The sequence below is a fragment of the Accipiter gentilis genome, chromosome 6 (assembly GCF_929443795.1).
Source record: "Accipiter gentilis chromosome 6, bAccGen1.1, whole genome shotgun sequence".
Classification (NCBI taxonomy): domain Eukaryota; kingdom Metazoa; phylum Chordata; class Aves; order Accipitriformes; family Accipitridae; genus Astur; species Astur gentilis.
Window position 1 is genome coordinate 42,622,073 of NC_064885.1, and position 25,597 is coordinate 42,647,669.

Below are 25,597 nucleotides of genomic sequence, written 5' to 3' on the forward strand. Positions count from 1 at the left end.
GGCACACCGCATTTGTCACTGTGGCTAATATCAGAGATACGCCGCTCTTTTTTCTCAGCACACAAAAGCAAGATATGTAATTCAATGCTCAATTTACCCTTGTCTCGTAGGAGATTTTTCCCCGCTAATTGATAGAAATTAAGCCATTAATCAAGCCACTAGCCATCATTCAAACCAGGGAAGATGAATACAAACTTTCATCATAACCACCTTCCCCATTTTAGTGTTCATTAGCATTAATTTTTAATGCAATTATGCTATTCTTTTACGCTGAGCTCATAAATTACTGCTCTTTTGTTGCTCGCTGGCCTTGTAAAATCCAAGGTAATGCTTTGTGCTCTGATCTTAAAGGCAATTACTGGGTTCTTCTATCTTTTATATATCTCCATCCCAAATAACCTCTATATTGTATGTACAAACTAACGAGTGTATATATTACATATACGTATAATATATAACAATTTGTCTATGTTAAACCTATACACGTATCTATTATACACACTCAGATAAATAAAAGTATTTCTGTATCGTGCCACACCCAACTATATACAGGGATTCAACTGTACAGAAATAACAGTAAAACGTTCTTGCACACTGGATGTACGGAAAAAAAATGGGTGTATTGCAGGCCACGGTGGAAATAAGATTAGTAGCTGAACTTGGGCTGCGGATGAGTCACACTGTACGACATGTAGGACAGCAGGGCTGAAACTTTGCAGGTGTTCAGGCTTTTGCATGGGCCATTTTTTGTTTACTCTTCAAAAAGTGATGCTGAAAGCTGAAGATAGGCAATTGCATGTGCCCAGGGTTTGGGTTTTTTCCTATTGTATGTTATAGCGTGTGCTAACATCCACAGAGTCCTTCCAAGATGCGGTATTTAATATGTGTATTTTAACAGTCCCATGGTATCACACACTGGCACGCGGTGCCAGCGTGATGCTCGGTGTCAGTGACGGTAACTTCCATGCTTTTATTCCAGTCCATATATTGATTCTCAGTAACACATCAGGGGAAATGCACAGCAGCTACAACCACCTCTGGTTGCCCTCAAACACTGAATACAATTTAAGTGGCTAAAGGAAAAATGAAATGTAGATTAGCAAATTGTTGTTTGTTTGTTTTTAATTATTTTTCTGCTTCTTTCCTGGGCCAGGCCTTTAGCTAGTACATGAAATAATGCCATTCACACCAGCTAAACATCTGTCTAGCGCCAATAAAATATGATACGTGTATTTAAAATCCCATTTCATCTAGGCCTTAGCCAGCATAAACAAGACAATTCTCAGTTAAGTGCCATGCTTATCCCATAGATTCACTCCGGTCTCTCAGATAAACACCCATCTGACATGCAGTAAGTACACATGTAATGTTGGCACGGCCACAGAGATCAACAAAACCCCATTTTTTAACAGAAAATAAAAGACTCCACACAAGGGATTGTGGTTTAAGCAAACGGATACAATTTCTGTTGAATTTAACCAAAGGAACAGTCTCCCCTAGCTTCATAGGCTCCTTAATTCATCCCTTTTTTCTGGCGAACACAGACACGGGCTCCACACCGAGATGCTCTAACTCGCTTCTTTACGATGCCGGCAGCCAGCAAAGCACTGAACGGTCTCGGTGCTGGCACAAACGCTGCCCGAAACAGCATGGGCAGCAAAACACACATAATCCAGCAAAACCATCAATACGACGCTCTTTCTACATACTTTCTCACTTTGAAGTAGGTAGCGCAGAGGTTGAGGCGTGAATATGGATGTGGCTGTAATATGTAAACTGCAGGCGGCCGAATAAATGAATGTATTTTGCAATTTACACTCTTTCCGTTATCCCCACTCTATCAATCTGCCTCTGATGCAACTTGTAACACTACAAATCCTGAAACAGTTTTCAGAGACTTGCTTCATGAAAAAAAAACCAACCCACAAAGCAAACCTGACCCAAACCAAAGGAAGGCAGCAAGGCAGGCTGTTTCCAGAACGGGAATGTTGCCACCCAGGCTGATTACCTTGGCCTACGATGATACCCCAATCCCAAATGTTCTTCTAGCCAAAGACATTCCTATTTTTTCTCCCAAGTTTGGTAGAAAATAAAATTTGAGATACCAAAAATACCTTAGCCAAAGTTTTTGCGAGGTCTTGCAGAGCCCACTTGCAAAAGATTATTCTAAATCTGTATCGATGACCCTGTTAAGCCATTGCTTAAGACTTCTTTTTTATATATATAGATTATATGCTGCCCTGATAACAATACTTGTAGTGAAGACTGCCTAACCCCTTCCGCTTAAAGATCCTGCTTTGAGTTGCTTGAACCTGAACTGTTTTGGGTGAAAAATCTTCTGTGCTCCTATCTACCCCACGCTTCGTGTCCTGCAGAAGATTTCAGTCTAGCCGTTTAGGAAGACACAATGAGACGGCATTGATTCACCAGTTATTGGCAAACTTGACTTCTAAAAATTCAGTTACTGCTTTTGCCCTCCTAGTCAAAATCCACCCTCATTTAGTCAAACCATAACGCTTGGAAATCCTGTTTGCTTCTGCTTTACCAATATTTCTTATTTTTCAGCCCCAAAAGACTGAAGATAGGCTCAATATACACAACTTTGCACGGTTTGTTATGTTCAACGCACATCTACAGGCTTAAACCCCTGACTTTAAATGTTGCTGCTGCTCCAGGTGATGGTGAAGACGATGGTTTAACAGAACCAGGCGTCCTTCTCTGGAGCTCTCCGCAGCTCCTGAAGTAGGGATGAAACCACGCCAAGTGGAAACGAAAAAGCCAGGAGGCAACAGGCACGTTGCACAAATGGGAAAATGCACGGCAAAAGAGATGGGGATGGAGGGAGAGCTGGTAGCGTTAATTGCAGTTAATGTGCCCTCAAGAACGGTGTCCAATACCAGACTTTTCCTGCATCTCACAGGAAGAATCGCAGCACAGCTGTAACCACCCTGCCCGTTTTCTGCGGGAAATACAGGGTCCGGCCAGGCTGACGCACCGCACAAATCACGCGTGGCAACTGAAGTAAACGGGAGCTGAGTTTGGGTACATAAAATGCAAAATTAAGTATGCTGAAGACAATGTTCTGCTTTTAAAGTTCTCCAAAGCTGAAACCCCGTTATAATTCTGTCTCTGCTCTCTTCTTAAAACCCTAGAATTAATCATACTCACCTCACCAGGCTGTTGCGAGGATAAAAGCATTAATGTTTGTGACACGTTGTGATCCTGTAGTGATGAGCCCCCAGAACAGCCCATGAAGAAATTCATAATGCTGCTTTTAAGATGAGGTTTGAATAGCTACAGTCAAGTAAAGTACAGATCTGCATATTGAATAATGAGAATATAAAATAATTAATAGTTCCTATTAACTAAAGACTGTCTAAAATGAAACAACACTGACTGAGGCAGAGACCTGCGGAAAATCATCCACTTAGAAGTCATAATGCTCGATTCTGGTTTTCCCCTTAATTTCCAAGCGGTTGATTTGTTTTAATGCAGAGGTGCGGCGTTGGTGTGTGCGCGCATGAAGGTACATGTGCATTTGCACACACACACACAACCGCGCTCCCGTCTAGACGCAGCTCGGAATTGGGCCACGGAGATAACGCACGGGCTCAAACCTCTCCGCTAACAAGTACCTCACTAAACGAGATGCCAAAATAAAGAAGAGCAGGAATGGATTTCAGATTTGGTTAGCCTTTCTTTTTATATTCTTTAAGAGCATTTCTCTGCTCCAAACCTCTAATTCAGCTAATCCCTTTCACCCACTTCGAGGACGGAGCCTTCCCAGGACACAAACGATCTTTTTTCCCTTCGTGTGCCTTTTTACACAGCAGACAACGTTACCAAGGAAGTAGAACCAACCCCGCGTACCAGCAGCCAGCCTAGGTATCGCCGCAGGGTCCGTTCACCCCACGCGCACCACGCATGCGCCCGGAGCTATATTTAAGTGCAACTGGAGAAGCATGGGGAGGGATGCTGGCAAACTAGGATGGGCTGGAGGCAAATCAAAGACTGGAAAAAAAAAAAAAGGGAAAAATCCCCTTTTCTTACAATTGCTATTGGAGAAAACAATTAGAATAAATTCCTCCTCTGGGGAATATGTGTAGTACAGTAATTTTCCCCATGTCCCAGTACCCGGAGCCCCCGAAGACCTCTCTCCTGATGGAAAAAGGCCTGGGTACTGACGGAGACAGGGTAAAGCGTCCCTCCAGCTCTCTGTTGCTGTTGGCACGAGTCCTTTAAGCCAGCCCCAGCCCAAGAAAACCTAAGTGGCTGACTGTACTACTCAATTTTTTTGTTTTAGTCAGCAAAAATCTTCAAAGGAAGGGCGTGCGGTGGGTTATTTGGGCAAGGGGTTTCCTCCGCGCCTGCTCCCTTGTCCAGGGAAGCCCCGGCACTGGCCACCGACCCAGCTCGGGCAGGTCTGGAGCTCGGGACAGACGGGACTAAGCGTTCGACACCGCGCACTCTATTTACCGTTTATTTGCCCTTTGCTGTATAGTTTTGTTTGTTTCTGTCGCATCTGTTGGCTTCTTTCATTTTTCACGCATTTCTCGCATTTCAAAAATAGCGCTCAATTCATCCTCGCCCTTGTAAAATTTATTTACCCCGTGTATTAAATGTATTTTTGTTTAAATCAGAAAAGAAATTGATGATTTGGAGACAACTACAAAGTGGTATTTCATTGCTGGAGGGAGCCTACGCATGATGTGGTTTTACTGTCAAAATGTAGATCTGGGAATTTTGCCATGTTAAATTATAGGAACACAGGCCCAGCAATGGGGTAATACCTTAATGCTTCAATGTGAAGGAAAGTAAACATAACTCAATTAAAATGTGTACTGTGGGGATTTTTCTGACACTCTATATACTTGGGAAAGCTGCCACCTACCCTGACCTCTCTGTTATAATTATGTATGTCATCTTAAATGTCATTAATTTAGTCTGTATTTCACTCATCCTACATGTTTACCGAGTGTCTGGATTTTTTCCTTGACTTTAATACCCTATCTTTTTCCAGTGAAGAAAAATACTTCAATAAAACGAACGACACAACTTTCTTGCAATTACTTTGGAGAACGGGAATATAGCCTTAAAAATAATAACTAGCAAATATTTAGATGTTTGATGCTTTGAACGTACGTATTTCTTGTAAATTCGGCGTGATGACTTACACATGAACTTAGAGGAAATGCGTATGTTTCTGTGGGATTTTCTGTAGTCTAAATCCAAAAGATAAGGCTCTTCTGACTGCAAATAATTAATTCATTTAAAGTCCACAGAGCCATTTCTCATTTACAGTGAGCAATGTATTCAATTACTCCTCTACGTATACATTGTAACACAAAATCAGACTACGGTTACGGTACCCATACTGATATATTTGACTGTTCCCGCTTTCTAGCTCTCTCTTTCATAATGTTTAATTATCAAGCGTGTTCCTTAGAACTAAACGGCTAAACCAGCTAAATGATCTTAAACGATACACAACTTTTAAGAAGTATCCCTTTAACATACGGATAATTTTCCACTGTAATTTTTCAGACAGCCTCCCAAACGTCGGGCGACAGCACCCCACGGCAAGCACAGGACCGGAGCGGAAACCACTTGGATCCATCTCCATCACGTCCTATCGACACGGAAAAAGAATGAAAGCAGCTGTTTGTACACTAACGATTAGTCCTTCGGTACAGTTCAATAAGCACATGAGAGATTATATAGTATGCACATATTTAAGTTAAACTAATCGTTAATTTTTTGCAGCGGAGTAAGGAGCGGGTGGGATGCTGGCTCAGAGGTGCCAGGCTGCTGGGGCAGGGCGAGCCTCCCGCATCCGCAGGCACACGGAGCCTCCTAAAGCCCTCGCCTGCAGATTGTCCTTTTCTTGTTTCGGCAGCCTTAAAATACGGTCTTGGGGACCCTAATCCTTCCTTTGTAGTTCACAGGGCAACTATTTGCAGAATCTCGGAGCTGGCTGACCATGCGGCGGTCCCCAGGATATCGAGGTACAGACAGATCAGAACCCGTACCTGGGCTAAGTAGGGGCAGCAGCAGCTACACACCAGCTACAGCTTTTGAGAAGAGAAAAAGCGTAATAACAGTAAAATAAGACATTACAAGTTTTGCCCATTTAAAGAAGTATTAAATGGAAGAGAAACCCTCTCCCCCCAAATCCACTCGGCATTTAAAAGGCCGTCTACCTTTCACTTAGAAATAGCTTTGCTTTAATTTTCACAACTTACAAGCCGCAAAAGCGCCTACACTATTTACTAATTTTCCAGCTGGTAAATTGATTTTGTTATCTCTTTATTTGCTTCCAATGCAATGGGAGCACCACTCCAGCTTTTAGGTCCTCAGTTTGCATCGCAGACACAAACAATACAGCCAACAGCTCTAGGAAATCGTCATTGCTGCTAGAAGCCAAAAAGCAGAGCCTCTACCTACAAAATTTCTTCATATAAAGCACTGTGAGTACTATAGTTATTTTTAGGTATTATTTTCTACATATATTTAGATTTTGTAGCCACCTCAAAATTCTTCAACTACGTTTAATTAATTACTTGACAAAGAGTTTTAAACTTAAAATGTAAATACTATACGCCTTTCTTGAGAAAAAGAAAGGAAATGTATGTATCCTCTGACACGTATGTAAGCCTGAAATCCCAGAGGCGTACCTTTATTGCTTCACAATTCCCTTTTTAAGTATAAGCCCAAGAAAGCTCAACCGTACACTGGGAGAATGAAAAGAAAATGATCGGAATACCCCAGGAAATCGAAGAATAGGCTCTCCTTTCCTCTGCTTTGGTTCCTGGTGGGAAGTCGGTGCTTTCCCCCCCGGCTGGGAGCTGTGACGTAAATTGATTTCTTTATTTGCTTCTAAAGTAATGGGAGCACCACTCCAGTTTTTAGGTTCTCAGTTTGCATCACGGACACGAAGAACACAGCTAACAGCTTTCGGAAATTTTCATTACTGCTAGAAGCCAGAAAGCAGAGTCTTTACCTAAAAACCTGTTTACATAAACCACTGTAAACCACAGCAGGACTTGGCATGAGGACAGCGTGTCACGAAGTTGCTCAGTCTCTGCTATCGCCACCAGAGTTGCCCCCCACTCCTGACTTACTAACTCTGTGACAAAAGCCCCCCCCAAAAGTGTTATTTTTGCATCTATAGCTGCTGTGGAAATTCAGGTCAACCCTAAACACACCAAAACATTATGAAAGCGTTTCTGGCGGTGATGGTGTAATAGTTTTTGACCGAATTGATTGTTCCCTGACAATACGCGACTCAGCCTTGCAAATGCATCAACTGTGTAATGAGGAGCTATTAAGTCTATTGATTTTCTGATTCCAATTGATAGCTAACAGGCCAAAGCTACACATCAATATTTGCGTAACTAATACCCAAGAGCTAACAATTTTGACAAATGAAAACCTCAATAGACCAAACAGTGCAAATTAATGGAAATTTAAAGACCAAACCTCAGAATTTAAGTGAAATATTTTATGAATGGATAAATATGCCTTATATTTCTGGAGGATTCTGGGTTTTATATGGGGGAAATAAGTAAATGTATAGAAACTCCCAGAAGGTTGCTCTTTTCTCGGTACCTAAACTGGTGAATTCTGCAATACAGAACAGCAAATCAGAGATGTCAGCTCCTAAAAATAGACTGTTTCAAAATAAGTAATTGAAATTGAATACTTCTGAATAATTTGCTAAATCAGACAAAACACATGCATATTGCAATGGTACAAACACATCTTGCACAGATTGCACAGTTCTGTATATAGTTATTAACACAACTGGAAACCAAGATCTCGCAATCTCCCCTACCCTTGACCTTTCTTCTGGTTTCACATTTTGTTGCTGTTGTTTCTAAATAAAGTTGGAATATTAAAAAAGAAGCAGTGAAAATATACTTATGGCTTCCTCTTGAGCAGGATAAATTTCCTTTTTCTATTTCCTTTTTCTTTTGAATAGACAAAATGAATGCCTAAGGTAGAGGAGGAGATGATGATGACATTGGCAGCGTGTGCAGCATCCGCACGCCCAGCTGCCCTCTTCCAGAGCAGCTCTTCACCTGTGACCAAACTGGAAGACTTCTCTCCCCCTTCCGTTTTCTTGGGACAAAATAAATCCATTGACGGTTCTCCACAACCCGTCTTTTCAAGATCTCTGACCGCTCTCCTCACGCTTCATCTTTGCTGCCTGGGATTATTCAAGGGGCTTATGAGGGGACTGAAAATCAGATCTTTTTACTTTCCAAGACGAGAACTCCCATCCCTTTTGCTGCCCACTCATTTCACACACCGCTGTTTATTTTCCCTTTTAGAAGCAGCTTTTCAATATGTAGCTATAAATTGTTTTTTAAATGATTGAAGTCAGATAACTAATTACGTGATTGCTTTACAATCCCATTACCTTAACTGATGCTTGTCTCAGACTTACCCTTTAGCACAAATAAATGCCATAAAGACAACAGTAAAATACACAGCATTAATGAAGTACAGAAGCCATTTTGGTTTTTCATCTGTCTTAAATTTTGAAGACAATTTCAAGACTTTTAATTTGTAAAAAAAGGCATAAATTTCCCTGTGAAAGAGACTGTAACTTTAGCTGTATTTTCACTTTTAGAATTGAAGTAGTTAAAAACTGACTATTAGATGGTCTTCTGCAATTGGCTTGTATGACCGTGCCCCACCTCAAACACCTTTTCAAAGACAGCAACGAAACAGAACTAAGGTGCCAATTTTTCATCTAAAAACGTGTCTTTGAAAGGATTTGAAATCAAATCTTTTTTAACATGATGCTGGTGAAAGGCACTGACTTATGCTACATACCCAGGAAGGGAAAATAACTTTGTTAGTTGAGGTTGTAGCTTTGAACCATCACCATCTACTTATGGAGGGAGAACCTGCTTCACACTTTACCCACTTCAATATCTTTACAGATGTAAAAATAAAACTTTAATTATACCTGCTGTATTTTCTAAAATAAAATGACTCAAATACCAGCCTTGAAATTATTTTTGTATTTATGCACATCTTCTTGATGTTGTATCTCTCCTTAAAGGATCCCATGTACTAATGTGCTTCATTCCAGGAGAAAATTGATCTGATTTTTTCCCCTCATAAAAAGCGTAGGAAAAGAGACAAATGCTGCTTTGTATTTTCACATAGAGGCAAAGCAAGAAACTTCCACAGATGATATAAGGGAAGTTATTATTTTTAATCTAATTTTCCTTCAATTTCCTTACAATTTCCCTGTAACCATCCTCAGGCTTTGTGCATTGCTTCCCTGTTCCATGGATTTTCAGCTAATGCATGAAATAAAGCCTAATTTTAGAGTATTCATATGCAAACGGAAGGATTAAAATAAAATGTCCTTCTTTCCAGGTGAAGTATGCATGTTCGTAACACTGAACAAGAGTGGCGATATTTCAGGCAGGACCCCTTCACTCCACAAAGTGCAGCTGGCTCAAAGCAAATCCAGGCAAGATCGACACAGAGGAGCTGCGCACAATATCTGTGTTTCCATCTTTTCCTAGCATTGAACTGCAATTGTGTAAATTCTATCTTTTTCTTAAGAGGCCATGGTGTTATTTGAAAACCTATCATCTCAGGAATTGTGGGTTTAAAGAAAAGCCTGCTAAACTTCAGCATTTCCCCAAATTATGCTTTGTTTTTCAGCTGCCTGTGCCCAGTTTCATCCCCAGGAACCCCATTTCCAGCGAATCTGGCTCCTATGGATCAGGAGCCCTGCCGCTCCAGGTCCACATGCCCAGGCACCAACAAAGGCAAGAAAATTGGGAAACACATTCCCAGTCCCACATTCACCATTCAATGCTGGTGAACACTAAAATATACCACATTTGTGATGAAAAATTCATGGTTTCTTGTCATTTTCTTTACCATTTCTGTAATCACCGAGGATAAACTTTTTAAACTGAGACAGAGATTTGCAGGTTGAACATCTTGCTGATCATGTCCTATTAATTTAAATAAATCTAATAAAAGGAAATAATTTTCTAAAGTTTTCCTCAAAAACTTAGTTCTGCAGAGTGCAAGTAGGCATTAAAAATATACCTGGAAGAGCCCATCTTCTGCGTGCATGAATCACAGCAAGCCTTTACAGTCAAAGGCTATTTCATATCAACACAACCCTATTTTCTGCTCATGAAACTTCCATTCTGGTTCACATTTTTTACATAAACCCAGACAGCAAGTGGGTAAAAGGCATCCAAGACATTTTAAGGACAGATTGGCCATCTCGCGAAGGAACTCACTGCAGTACATAATGTTTCCTAGTGGGAGATGCCAGGGACCTTTCCTGATCAATAGAGCCCTATATTAGCACACTTCTCATTTTTACAACACCTAAACTGGAAAACAGCATTTAATGGCTCGTGTAGGTTTCCTGACAAACGGCCACTCCGTCTATTGTATTTGCTTTATTCCCTTTAGAACTTCATCTTCAAAACCGTATTTTACACAGACAACCTGCAGCTGGAAATCCAGTAAACAAAATTTGAAAAGCTCAATACAAATGGCAACTGTAGAAAAGCATGGGAAAAAAAGAGCTGCACCAGCACAGGATTTCTTCAGCAAACATCTTCAGTTAATTTCTGCAACACGTAACATTTCAAGAGGAGTTTTCTCCTCCGCTTATTCCACCCTTCTAGAAACCCCAGTCCTCACAAGCATGTGATGCTTGTGCTAAACCGGTCAGGTTCCAATGGTGATTTCATTAGATTAACGTGCACACCCCCTCCCCCTAATAATCATTGTCTAATTAAATCACAGCGGCAACATTCCTACCGGCTCCAAATTTTCCTCGATTGCGAATAATCAGACTTGATCGGCCCGTCAGCAGACGGAGATGCCACACGAGGTGCCCTGGGGTGGACGTGGCCCTGGCCCGGCCCGTTGCCCCTGGGGCAGAGCTTGGAGAAGCTCATGGGCACCCCAGCCCCACGGACACCCCAGCCCCACGGACACCCCAGCCCCACGGACACCCCGCCAGCCCACCTCAGCAAGAACTGACTGAAATGTTCTTAAAATAACGATAGGCAAAACCAATCTATCCCAGTTTTTTCCTAAACCCCTCGTACTGTTCTTTTTACAGTTTATGCTTAAAGTATTTTTAAAAACTACAAATACTGCTTTTTAGGACTTCAAGGGCAGCTGGCCTAGGGCTGCGTGCTTACCTAGGGTTAGGCTGTGAATTTATCAAATATTTGAGTTGAACACATTTCTCAATAACTTTGCCACTAGTTCCAGCCCTGCTACCAAGAAGTGACTATTTATTGATAAAGGGATATTTTTACCCAAAGCACTGTGCAACCTTTGCAAGTCAGCAATGTTGAAGAGCCAAAAATCTCCTTCCTTCTATGTGTCCTTACCACGTCCCCCTGCTCTTCCCCTTCTGGCATTACCCCATCTGAAAGATGCCCGTTATATTGCCGTAGCCAAATGGGATATAATTTCCCATATCTTTACCTTACCAGATCACCGATGTTTTGAAACTTTATTAATGTCAACTTCGGATTTGAATGCTATCACACAACATATATGATGTCCTTCATGTAAAAGCCAAGCGTGATTTTACCAGTGGGACTTGGCTCTGTCCTTTTAAACGCCTGAACTGAAACCTCAGCTCTGCTAGAGACATCCATAGGCAATTTCCCTCTTCATTTATTCTGTTTATTCCCCCTGTAATTTTGTTCAATGCTTCAGGTTACACATGAGCTCAGAGGAGCATTACAGTAGCTGTACAAAGTTTTTTCTCTGCCTAAATCATTTCTTTCTGCACAAACTGAAGGAGGTTGGGATTTTCAAATACTTTTACAGCACAGCCTCTGTGCTTCCTGATGAAATACCTTACAGAAACCCCCTGCCCCTTCACGGCGGTGTCAAAGTCCTGTGCCCAGTACAGCAATTGGAATTGGACATTAAGGAGGTAATTAACATTTCAATTCCTTTGAACTCAATCCACAGAACAAAATACAAACTGTAATATCATGTGACCAGTGTTACAAAACCACACACCAATAAACTTAACCCTGGCCATGCCGAGAAGAATGTGCTGTTTCACTACATTATTAGTACATTATTATTCAAGAAAACATACCTTTTAAGAGCAGGAGCATTTTTTCTTTTCCTACCCTGCCGAATTTTGCCAATAAAGCAATATGTTGCTGCAACAGACCTCCCTATTTACTCTTTTGGGAACTTTGTTGGTGCTGTGAAAACACAAATACATTTTTTTAAGTCAAGCGCTCATTAAGACCAAGCTGAATTGGGGCTTCCGAATCCAAGCCACCCTGGCCACGTGCCCACGCTCAAATTGAGGTGGAGAGAGTCCCCGAGTCCTTCACCCCCCGGTTAGCTGAGCATCCCACTCCCCGCGGCCGATGGCTGCTGGGACGCACACGGAATCCCCGGACTCTGGCCTAGAGGGAAAAATCATAGAATCATAGAACGGTTTGGGTTGGAAGGGACCCGAGGTCATCTAGCCCGACCCCGCTGCCGTGAGCAGGGCATCTTCCAGCGGCTCAGGTTGCTCAGAGCCCCGTCCAACCCGACCTGGAATGTTTGGGATGGGGCATCGACCACCAATGTGGGCAACCTGGGCCAGGGTTTCACCGCCCTCGTTGTAAAAAGTACAAGATACACAGGGGCAGAAGATGATGGGCAGGCACAAAGCAGGCTAAAATTTAAGGAACGCGTTTTAAAGTGATTATTAATTACAGAAGCTTTAATAAAAAGCCTGGAATTGATTACCCAAACAGCCATTCTCTATGGGGGTCTATCGATCCCCTTTCTGATGGTCCGCTCTGTTGAGAGAGAATACGGCCACAGAGAGTGGCCAGTAAAGATGCCACGTCTCATACCGCAATTTTATTATCCTTTACATTTTTTATTATTATTTGGATGCTTTTCCTAATATGCTGCGCTCTGCCACTGCAACTGCACAAAACTTCACATTTTTATATTATCCTTGATTTGTTTCTGCTTACTTTTAATTATAGAACGTCAATAAAAAGATTAAACACACATAAAAAAAGATCACAGTATGTGCCAGATGCTGAAACATCCTCCAGAGACTGGAAGCGCAACACCAGGTGTTTGTGTCAGACTAATGAAGCAACATTTGCACACAAGGGACACGAAGGGTGGAGCTGCAGAGACTTACACTTTGCTTAAAATCTGCCATTATGAAGGCAAAATTGGAAAGATTTGAAGTAACAATTTTGATAAGACAGTAAAAAAAAAATCTATATATATTTCTCTATACTAAATGTATTATGTGTACTAAATAATTTGGAGACTTAACAGACTGAGTTCAGGTCATTGCCATAACAATGAACTTCAATAAAATTTACTGAACATAAACCATGACCTAAGGCAGTAACTAATGAACTTAAGGGCATCCTAATATATTTCCGTATCATTGAGTAAAGCACTTTAACTTATTACAGCTACATGGCCTGACCTCATGCAATCAAATCCTTTTGTAGCGGATTCAACCTGTGTTTTTAATATCAATTACATCAAGGTACAGTCTTTTAACTTTTACTAAAGGAAGCATTAAGTAAAATAGCCACTTTGGCATAGATAAACTACTGGTTAGATTCTCCATGTGAGAGCTCTTGTCCAACAGGTTAAAGATGAGTATAAAAAAATAGAGCTTATAGTTTGGGCCGCATGCAGAATTTGTAATTAAGGGATCTTCTAAAAGTTGAGTCCTCCGGGCTTTCTTGTACATCCTAACTTTTCTTTCGTGACTTACCCCCCCCGCCCAATCTCTCAAAATCCACGCAGGTTTTACATCCCCAAAGCACCTGCTTTAGCCGAGGCGCTGGGATGAATTCATCCTGCTCATTAAGCTCGGCAGCGTAGGAGGCGGAGAGGAGCGCTCCGCGCAGCTCCGTCTATCTACGGAGGATTTGGGGTAGGAAATTCTGACCTCAGTTTGTTGCCACTGAGAGTTCAGTAAGCCAGCACGAGCTTAAAGGACAGCACTAGTTGCATCACGCTGGTGAGATACCAGGCAGCTCACATACGCAGAAGGCAGAGTAAAAGCAAATCTTCTGACGCTTCAGTATCTAATGAAACTGTCTCGCTTGGTAAAATAGCGTTTTATTCACACTATTTAGTAAAAAGGGAGTTATCTGAATTTCTTCTTCTTCTGAATTTCTAATAATGCTACTGCGAGAAGCTGAAAGGGTAGAACAAGAGAATTCCAAATCAGAACTGTAGCTCTGAGACTATGCAACGTACGGGGTTGACTCAGGACAAGGATCTAGACTGGTTTAACGATAACGCTTTAGCCAAACCAAATCTAGACTCCGAGGCACTGAAAATTTGGACTCAAATATTACAACTTGGGCCCACCACATTTATACAAACTACATTTCATGCATTTTTCATCAACTAGTTAAGCCTTTACCATTTTATTTTCTCTTACCATTCTTTCACGGCAACCCCTTACTGACGCTGTCCCTTCACGGGTTTGAGTTAAATGGCAGAATATAGTTGAGAAAATGCTGAGATTCTTCCCAAACTGATCAAAATGACTCCTTAAGTACCTGTGAGTTACCTTTCTTTTTATAATACTTCAAACTAGACTTACATACCTATTTGATATGAAATAGAAAGACAGGAGAAAACACCCTTTAAAACCACCTGCTGTGCGCACGTATACGCTAATTTAACTAAATCCATAAAATATATTGTTTTGAAAGTCCACCTAGGCTACAGCGATACATTATACCAGTTGTGCAAAGCACTATTTTCGTGCTCCGATTTCAATCCTATTAACCCACACATTCCAAAACCTGCCCTAAGAGGTTAGGCGCATTCCCTACCCGGAGCGCGGCGAGAACACTTCAGATACGAACGCCAAGCTCCTTCCTAACGCCAGGCTAAACCTCTAGCGGAGGCGTCCCTAAAGCAGCACGTCCATCTCGGTAAAATCTGTGAGTCCCACATGCGAGATGTGTTTTATTTCTCTGTTTAAAGGACAATCGTCTCCCCGCACTAAATGCTTTAATGCCTCTCTTGTTTGCATTCCCTCGTTCCTCCTGCCCACGTGGGCTTCATTTCCAAGCCTATTCAAAATGATATTTTCCAAGCATGTGCCACATGACTTGTTCATATAAATGGAACAAATTAAACTGTCTCCACATATATCCTATCACATTTGTAGCCCTGATTTCTCTCCTTAACACGTGGCCAAGACACCGTATTATCTGCCTGCAGAGGTTGACCTCAGGATATTAGATTCTGCCACATAGCTCTCTTGTACTAAACCGAGGGGAAACACTTAATCACCCCTGCCTTTTCAGGAAAAAATCAACTTTAAATTTGCCATGATGAAAAATCAATAAACCAGTAATTGCTTGGCTTATCATTGCGTGGAGGAACAAATTGGGAAGCGAAGCTTAGCGTCCACACAGATTTCAGTGAAACACACAGAGTTTCAGGATCACTAAGCCAGAAAAGGAAAAGGTCTCAGAGTGATAATTAAATCTACTCATGCTGATTTTCTGCCAAATTTATTTCCCCAGAGTATATAAAAATGTTTCACTGCTTACTGGGTAGGCATAACTAATCAATTCAACACTGGGCCAACACACACGAGAAACAGAAAATGCAAATTCCGGGATAAAGGCGTCAGGACAATACCCGCCCTAGCGCGAGCACCACCGTCGCATCGATTTACCTATTGATTGGTTTCAAAAGAACAAACCGTATTTAGTTGCGTTCTGAAAAACTTCTCCTCCTCCTTACCCGATGCAAACCCTTCCGTACGCGCGTCTCCATCGCGGACGGCACGCATATTATTATGCACGCTACACTAAGAGAAACGATCCCCAAATCTCACAGCAGTGCAGGCCGACGCATCTGAATTTTCCTCTCGCAGCACATCATCGCGTGCTTTATTTCAACTCTTGCTATAACCCGTTTCAGCTACTTGGAATCGGGCTCGCCAGGCCTGGAGTGAAAATCAAGTTTGACAGTAAAATCCCCGTAAGATTTTGATGCCGTTTTTCAGGCAGTCCCGAATGGAAACAAGTAAACAAAACCAAAGTAGAACCCCCCCTCCATTGAAAATACTCTTGTAAAAGTAGTGCGGTTTTTGTTAATAGACCTAATTTCATGCAGCAAATTAGCATAGCTCCAATGGAAGTGCAAATGTAATCAAACTGAAAAATTCAAATGAGACGGAGGGAGCCTTTTTCTTTCTTTCTTTGCTTTTTTGTCACAAAAAAATCATTTTGCTGTGTGTCCTTCAACTGGCTATAGGGACTATGGTAATTAAAACATTTAAAACAGCACAAGCCCCCAGTCTCTAATCTGGAGCTCAGGTCAGCTGTCTGTAGATTCTAATTTGTCCTCGATTTGTATTCATGACAGGAAAACGCTGCATATTTAACAGCAAACCAGCAGGAGGGGGCATCGGTGGGCTTGGAGGTCAAATAATTTGATTTCCGAGCAGATTACATGTAACATCCAACATCTAATCTCACACCTGATTTGGCAATAAAATTACAATAAAAGTAATGTTAAGACACCCTCGCTATAGGGTGGGGGGTGAATAACCAGTTTTCACGGGCTGAGGAACAATTGCTTTACTTGCACAGTCGGGTTTGCTTACTGCAGCAAGGAAGCTCAACTTTTCTTGAGGAAAGGTTACAACGGCATCGCATGCGCTTGCTGCCTACACGGGCTGACAGCTCAGAAATTTCTTTCTGGAGAGTTATATTTAAAAGCATAAAACGGTGAACAGTGGAGAATTCAATTTTTTTTTTTTTTTAATTCAAAATTTAGAGTATTTGATTTTTTAAAAAATTGCCTTTGAAAATGGTTTACAACAATTTATTGATGAATCTATGGATACTTTAGGCAACCGCTCTTGTTTGTAGATGAGCAGACAGAATAAGGTTCATCAGGCAACAACTGCCAAAACCCAGGGCAACTTTTGTAACTGGGCGTTCCTTACAGGACTTACACAATTTCATCATTAACATTTCAACCAGAAAGGCTTGGGGGAGCAGGCAGTTCCTCACTAGGAACAATTATGCACATAATAAAATAGTTGTGTGAATTAAAAAAAAAAAAATCAAACAGAATTGATTTTTTACTTCCAACCCCCCTCCATGCAGTAGAAGCTAATCCAGTGAGACTTTAACTATCAAAAATATACAAAATTGTTCTCTACATAACCAAACATAGAAAAGAAGACAAAACCTAAATCAGTCTAAAGGGTGTGAAATAATTGCAACAATTTTTGTACGACGCATGGGAACGCTGGGAAGAGGAGAAAAGGGAAATGCATCGCTGTCCACCGGAGTCCCGCCGCCACGCAGCTATAGGTAAGCTGTGAATTACAAGGGAGCAAAACAAAGAGGGTTCAAAATTGGCTAGAGAAGCTGTAGGAGGAAGCGAGAAGGAAGACAAATTGCGAAGAGCTCTTATTGCAAGCAAAAGATGTCGGCGGTACCCAGCAGATGGAACCCGCATGGCTGAGACGGGAAAGGGAACACGCTCTAGGACGTGCACCATGGTGAACGCAAGAAGGATAAATGTCTTGTTTGTAAATACGTAAGGGACCTGAAACTACACAGAACTGGCGTTTGCCATTGCGCAATTTCTCTGGACATCTTGCATGGACTTGGTACGCTTACACTTGATACGCAATTTAATAAGGCCATTTATTTTCCAGTGAAAATAAACTATTTTATTCTTAATTGGTAGCTAACCCCTCAGACAAACTGACGAATTTGATTTAAGAAGCGTCTCTTCAGGAAACATTTTCTATTCATTTTAGAGCAGTGTAACATCCTTACAACTTTTTCAAAGACACCACAGGATAGTTTTTATGGTGCTTATTAATAAATTGAAAAGAAGTTTTCCTCCTGCTTTCGCTGTAAATTACCATTGTTCCCAATTCAGTAACCAACCCTTTTTCTCCCCCTCGCCTTTCCATAGTCGCCCTTTATAATCACTGCAGGCAAAGCAATTGCTAGCATATGAGCCACTCACAATGGGACGTAATGAAAAAAACACAGATGTATTTTTCAAAACATACGCTGCAAATTTGTGCAAGCGGAGACACAATCACCTCACCCCGACGAGGCTCCGGGGCCCCGCAGCCCCCAGCTGTGAGCCTGTCTCTCCCATTCCTACAGCAAATCTCCCATTGCGGTTTCAAACGTGGTGGGTGGAAACGCCCCCCCCCCGTGTGCCCAGCACAGCTGGCCGGCTCCAAAAACTGGGTACCGGCGTGTTGTGGGGGTACATCTGGCTGGTGTGCTCCCTTTTTCATCCAGAACTGCAAGTGCCCCTCTCCCTTCCCCTCTCCGACAACGCATGCCCAGGCTATCCCGCTTGCCCACTCGCCTTTTCCTCTTCGGTCTCATACATACCTTCTCCGAGTAGGATTAACTTGGAGCGCAAATTAATTCCTCTTAGCATCCCATAGTCCCAAAGTAAAACAAATTAAATGAGTGGAACAGTTTGATTTTGAAAGAAATTCACTACAGACGTGGATTTGAAGAAGGGTAATTTTCCTGAGTTACCTTTTGTAGGTAAGTCCTAAATTATCATTGCGGGGATGTTAATGAAATACTTCCTAGCACTTGGAAAACTGTTTTAAATTTTCCTTGCTGATAGATACTATTCCACTAACTCAGAGTTTTCAAAATTGCCTTTGGAGCAGTGAGAGCCGAGGGCTTTAAAAAAGGCTTTTCTCAAAGACAGAAAAGCCAACTTGAGGTATTTTAAGATGAACTCGTGATATTTTACAAAGTAGTTTTTCCAGTTCCAAAGAGACTTCACCGCACGGACTGAGAGCTGAATCGGGATGGCTGGAACCTGGGAAGGATGCTTTATTTTTTCAGCTGTCTCCATCTCTAGGTGAATAACATCAATTCAGTCGCGATGCTGACTGCGTCTGGGTCAGCGGGTATAATGCAATTCTGCCGAGGGAAATTAGTCCTGTGTGAAGTCGTGAAGGATGCACGAAGCTTTAACTCAGCAGAGCTCACAACTTCATTTTGAGAGACTTGGTAGAGATCCCCAGACCAGAAGCACTAGGCATCTACTAAAATACCATCCTTATCACTATGACATATTTCCACATATACCCCCGAAACGTTACATTCTGAATACAGCACCACGGTAATTCACACACCCTAAGAGAAACACAGTTCAATATGTGGGTCACCTAATGCAACAGGCTTAGGTGACTGTCTTCTCCTAGTTACATATTCTCGTCTCACAACCAGCCCCCGATCAGTCCCCGATGGACGGTTACACGATCGTATGTCGTATCTCGCTGGCCTTTTTGAACGCATCCTCTGTGCGGTGAGCGAAGCGTAAAGCACAGCAGCACAGCCCGATGAGGGAGAGGTGAAGATTTGCTGTGGGTTGACCCCAGCCAGCAGATAAGCACCCACAGAGCTCTCGCTCACTTCCCCAGCGTGACAGGGGACAGAACAGGCAGAGAAAATAATAATAAAAAAAAAAAATTAAAAAAAAAATTTGTGGGTTGAGATAAATACAGTTTAATGAGTGAAGGAAAGATTTAAAAAAAAAACCCCAAGTGATGCTCCCCACCTTGGACCAGCAGCCTGATGGCTGGCCACTCTCGGAGCAACAACCACCTTGGCGGACAAGTAGAATGATTACTTAGGAAGAAGTTAGGAGGAGAAGCAAAAAAATCTGAGGGAACTTCTACCTCGGTCCTTTCCAAGCACTATGGCAGAAAAGAGGAGCTCCTCTCATTCGCAGTTCATTTAAATGATCAGAAGGAGAATTAAAAAGATTTCGAGTACCATCTTGCAGACAAGTCAGAAAAGAGACCACCTGAACTCTGAGCCATCTGGAGCCATCACAAGACAGAGACTTCTTCTCCCGCAAGAACACAACCACATGGGAACAGAAAAACAGTTTATTAATCTAAGTTCCTAGATTTCTAACTCATTTACTGAGATGATACTCATATAATCTTGCTCCACCTAATCCTCCTAGAAAGCTAGTGAAAGACTAGGCACGGCAGATGGAAGCTGTATTACAGAAGAGGGCGAAACAACCGTATTCAGAGCCCTGATCTTATGAGCGGCCCTTCACTATTAAGAAAAGAGGGAATTAACATCAGTGAGCCACTAGATGCTAGGAGAGTAGAGTATTGGGAACATACAGGGTTGGGTTTTTCATTTTGCTAGGCTAGATAATTCACGGGGTTACAGATTTTTACATGGTTTTATTTTGATATATACATAAAATGTATGTTGTGATACCTTTTTAGTGCAAGGGAATCTTCTTAAAGGCACAGATGGCATTTTGGTGTCTGCTCCCTATGGAAAGTCATCATAAATGGGTTTCTAAATCATGTCCCAATCTTATTATATTTATATAAGCTCTCTCTGCTTACCGTATCCGCAACACAAATAGGAGGAATTATATTTCGTTTCGCAAGTGTTCTGGACACTACATTAGATACGTTGCAAAGTATTTGAGGACTCGTCGCACTCAGCTGCATCAGGGCATCACAGCTCTGAAGCACCGTCATTCCAAAATTGGGACTTTTTTTTTTTTTTTTTTTTAAAGCGTCCTGGATCCCCATCCTACACGCCAAAAGACCTTTCATACCCAATGGTCTATTTAAAGAGCTATGCTGAGAGCTTAATACGCTCCTGAGGTAGCTTAAGTAAATCCCGTAGGCTTCAAAGGCACTGAGCCACCCGCAGCGCACCGCTCCGCTTGCAGGACAAGCAGTAGGAATAAACACTCTGAGGTTGTCGTTGTCCGCGAACCTGTGTTATCAACTTTTACTTGAGACTCTTCTGAATGGCTCCCGAGGTAGATCTAATCTATAACAACCCCCCAGGGCAGCAGGACCGTGAGGCTCTGGGCGAATCTGCCGGTGCAGCGGTGGCAATACTCGTTTTGGGGGATACTCCTGGATCCATCCCATTTAGATAGGATGCAGAAGCATCAATGCGTCTGCCATAATAAGTTCTCGTAGCCTACCCCAGATAATATAATTAGAAAATTAACATAAAAGAAAGTGTTTCCTTCAGATGTAACGATTGCCCAATACTCTTTGAAGTGAAAAAAACCTTAGCATCCATTTCACTGTTTTTTAAACATCATTAACTAAACTAAAAGTTTATTAAATGTGAACACCTCCAACCTCTTACAGAGAACGAAATGCAATTGATTAGTTCAAATTTTTCAAAGATAATTACATGGTATTTTCCATTTTTGTCAAGCACAGCAGGGGCTTCGGGTACAAGATACTCAGTAAGACCCAAACATTATTCCTAAAACTGTGCAGGGCCAGCAGCAACTTCGTCAGGAACAAAGACAGACTATAATTACCAGGAACTCGGCATGAGTGAAAGTTGACTGCCAAATTAACCAGTCCTCTGAAGCTGAGCCTAATGGGTGGACAGTGGTTAGCACTGAATAAAGCATTATCTCATAAAGCCAGTAAAAAAGCGTGCTAGAACAGGACGAAACCGAAGAACCAGAGGTAGCGATTTCATCCACTGTTAGATGTGTGAATTTGGGGATTTCTGGATTGGTTTTTTTTAAGCACTCAGTACATGCTAGTTGCTTTGGATTTACCTGATAATGCGAAACAAATTTTTTTTACTATTTCAGGAAAAAAAAACCCAACCAAAACCAAAACCAGATGAAGGGAATCAATCACATGAATTTTTAATAAAGATTACATTAGAGTTTTGAAATACATACTTAGCATACTTCACTGTAAGTCCCACAATTTGGAGCTTATTAAAGACATCTAAATCTAGAAACAAACAGGGGGTGGGAAATCACGCAAAAACATATAAATCCTGTAGGACAGCAACCAGCTGAATCAGACCTGCAAAGTATACTTTAAATCCTCATGTGTGAATGAGAAAATTAAGAAGCTTGTTTGTATCTGAAGTGCAAATAAGATTTAAATTGCCTTCAGAAATTACTGAGGCTGGAGTTCCAGCTAAAGAAAAAACTGGGTAAGGAAGAAACTGGAGAAATTTGATTGTAACCAAAGAAACAGCACCTGAAGTCAGTACTGAAGAAGAGATGGCAACATGGAAACAGGTAGGATGTATTTTCCTAATCCAAAAATCTGGCTAATGAACTGTTCCAAAATCAAATAAGTATGTAAAAGACTCCCATAAAATTCAGAGCCTTTGGAGCCCTAAAGGACCGCAGCAGCTCAGACCAAGTTATGGAATGGCAATTCAGGGAAAGAAACGCAAGCCGAGATTAGCTGTTTGAGACCGCCTGGTGGTTAGGAAGGATCCCTGGAAAATAAGGGTGTCAAAGCAGGATAAAGAGGAACCTTGTCGTCAGGAAACTGGTGGGATTCTTAAACAGAAGGCAGCGTAGTGGGGTTAAACACAGCACGCGCGGAAGGAGAATCGGGCTCTGGTACCTGGATGGTATAGGAGATGAGAAGAGACGAAGGCACGACAGATGCAAAATTCAAGTTCCTATCTTTATCTTGAAGTTCAACTTGGCGTGCTCAGAGGGAGGAAAAGAGAGGGCAGACGCAAGGAGACTTTCCAATAAGACTAGAGAGATTGGAAAGAAAGATGATGTTTTGGAAAGACAGGAGGACCTGGCATAGTAAAATTGTAAACATCGCTACCATCCCCTTTAGGTGTTTTTTCCATTTGCTACGTCCTCAAGCAACCAACTACCTCTTCCCTTTTGCACGACTTTTCCTGTTTCGGTTTAGCCTAACAATTTTGTTATCATATCACACTGGGAATTACAAATATCTCAATCTCTTAACTTCTCCTTAAATTTCAAGCTGTCCTAAATAGCTTTATTTCATATCATTCTCCTCCACATATGACGTCCTGGCCCTAACCAAAATATGATTGATATTTGGGCACGATACTGATTTTCATGGTAAAGGAATCCATCAAAAGGCCAGCTCTAAAAAATACATGGTCTCCTTGAACATGACATCACCTTCAAATCCAGGTCCTGTTTATTGGCTGGATAAAATATTGAGTGAACTTCCACGCAATCCTGGGTAGGTAGACGAGGGGCAGAGGGCAGGGAGAATCAGGAACACATTTACACGGAGATTTTTCAGTGGATTAAATAACAAACAGTTACAACCTGAAACCTATCATCATTTAAATCAAATATGCTGAAGAGAAAGCTCACTGCAGTGACCAATGTGTGACAACATGTATTTCTAGAGTAAAACCACCGCAAGGAAGTGAAGACCTTCGCTGTATTTTTTTATGTTTAAGCCAATGCAAAAAATAATAGATGTCACAGAGAGTTAAATGATTCATTTTAATTTGAACAACTGAGATATTTTCTCTGAGACAGGGATGTCTATCACAGCCGAAGTGAGAAACTTTGAGGCTCCTTTGATTGTCTGCATTGGCTCCGTCACACTGTTGAAAACGTCTCTTCCCATTACTCACCGACATACAACCAAAATACATTTGTTTTAATTATCCAGGCGTTACACATTAACTTTCCACCTACTGTATCGCAAAGGAAAACAGCTCAGATCCTGCCAGCTTTCAGTGCACCAAATGTCATCGAGAAACAGATTAGCTCACTTCGTGACATCATACGGACTAAATACACAGCCAAAATTAACTGCTGCTCTTACTGTTTTAATCAAGCAATATAGCCAGCACACAAACCAGTGGTAGTGGCTGGTCGTCAGGTCTTAACATATGACTTTGTCTCAAATTATTAGGTTGCTTTAATAGCAGCTAAAATATTTTTTGTGATCTGGTTGAAATTTCTGGTGCATTTAGCAGTTCTTGTTAATCTTACAGGTCATAAGCAGACAGCGGTGGTGAACCAAAGGGGCGGCAGACTGACCATCTCGGTTTCAGGTGCCCTTGTAAGAAAATCACACAGCCCCACTGGGTCTCGGTCCCTTAAAAGTAATAGTTGCTGACTTACTGGATTTTAGTTTGTTACTGAATTAAAAACATGCATTACCTTCTTCCTTTCTTTTCTTCGCTTCTTCTTCACTTCTCTCTTTAGCCTTTAATGCTTCATCTGCTTTAGCTAAAAAGAAAAGAAATACAACAACAAGTGTTATAATTAGCTAACTTCTCTTGCCAGACAACATTTCCTGGGGTTTAAACCCAATTTCAGATTCCTTTTTGTAAGTCCCACAATGAAGTCGATGTGCATGAAGGAACAGAATTCGGTTCTTCATGTATTTTCTTTAAAGATATTACTACAGTTAAGACAACAGCATAAAGGGTATTATGGAGGGCAATTTTTGCATGCAATATTAGATCAATACAAATCTCTGCATTCATGTTAAGTGAAACTTTTAAGAGTTTTTTTTTCTTAAACACAAATCTCCCCACCCTACTTGGCCCCAAACCGAACTATAAACAAACAAATGCACTGCATTTAAAAAAAGAAGATTTGCTACCATAGTGAGTAATCCATAAGACCTCTTTCGAGGACAAACCAGAAACAAAACAATTCTTTTCAGGGATGCAGAGTTGCAGATAGCGTTTAAAATAGGAGTCAAATACCTATTACTTAGTCTTAAATTAGGTAGTACACAATTTTCTCTTCACTGCAAATCATAGCAGCAGTACTTTATTCATGTTATGACAGTATTTTTTAAAAAGAATCTTTTCCCTCTAGAAACCTCTTCCCTTATTACTTAATTATCTACTAGTTGCTCAACTGCAGGGGTTTTCAAACACTTTACTACAGATGTTAAAGAAGATTAAAAATATACAGCACAGTAACAAGGGACTATCAATATACTCTGTAAATTAATTAAATTTCTGTTCTAGCACATCATTTATTCCAAAGCATTAATGTCTCAAAGGAGCCATTCTCTTTTATTGCCATCTCACTGCCTGATGAGTGAACTAAGTGAGAAAAAGTCTCTAATAGCATTATACTTGATGAAATATTAAGTTTTAAAAAGTATCACCATGTCAAAAGGCAAAGAACCAAAAAGAAACAGAATTTAGAATTTAAGCCAGGCCTTCTTATGTAATAAAATCACTGTAAACTGCGGCACAAATAGCAAACGCCTATTCAGTTTGCAAATACTTCATCCTACCACCCACTGAATCAACTGATAATTTATGAAAACAAAATTCAGTTCAGGAGTGGGGCGTGAAGGGCTCTTTCCGACTCTGGTGTCTTTTTGCAGCCAGTAGCTACACCTTCTCAAAATATACAACTTAAACAGTGGTGTTACAAAATGAGAGAAGTAATTATATAGACATCTGTTTCCATTTACATGCTTTTATACATATTTAGGCTACATTTAAAGTCATGAAATATTAAAACTTTTCTGCCAGTGAAGATTATTACAAGAATCTATTGAATTAAATAATAGAAACAAACTGCTAGTAACTCTAAAGACTTTTACTTCATTTACACTTTATTCTCCTTGGTAAAAGGACAAGGATAATAGAAATTCCATTTAAATTCAATTTTGGTTATATGTGTAATTGTAGATATACCCCTTGAGTCATGTAAAATGCTCAGCTTATGTTTCTTTCAAATTATCCCGCTCAGATTCACATTCTACTCCTTACAACTG

The 25,597-nt window shown here is 41.1% G+C and overlaps 1 protein-coding gene across 5 annotated transcripts in view; it reads right to left on the bottom strand.

Moving 5' to 3' along the window:
• The window catches only part of RSRC1 (arginine and serine rich coiled-coil 1), a 174,681-nt gene that overhangs the window by 8,854 nt on the left and 140,230 nt on the right, over positions 1-25,597 (bottom strand). For all 5 annotated transcript variants that reach the window (XM_049803408.1, XM_049803406.1, XM_049803407.1 and 2 more), the window contains one exon: positions 24,010-24,078. In XM_049803408.1, coding sequence (XP_049659365.1) covers positions 24,010-24,078 — 69 coding nt within the window. The remainder of the gene's footprint in view (positions 1-24,009; positions 24,079-25,597) is intronic.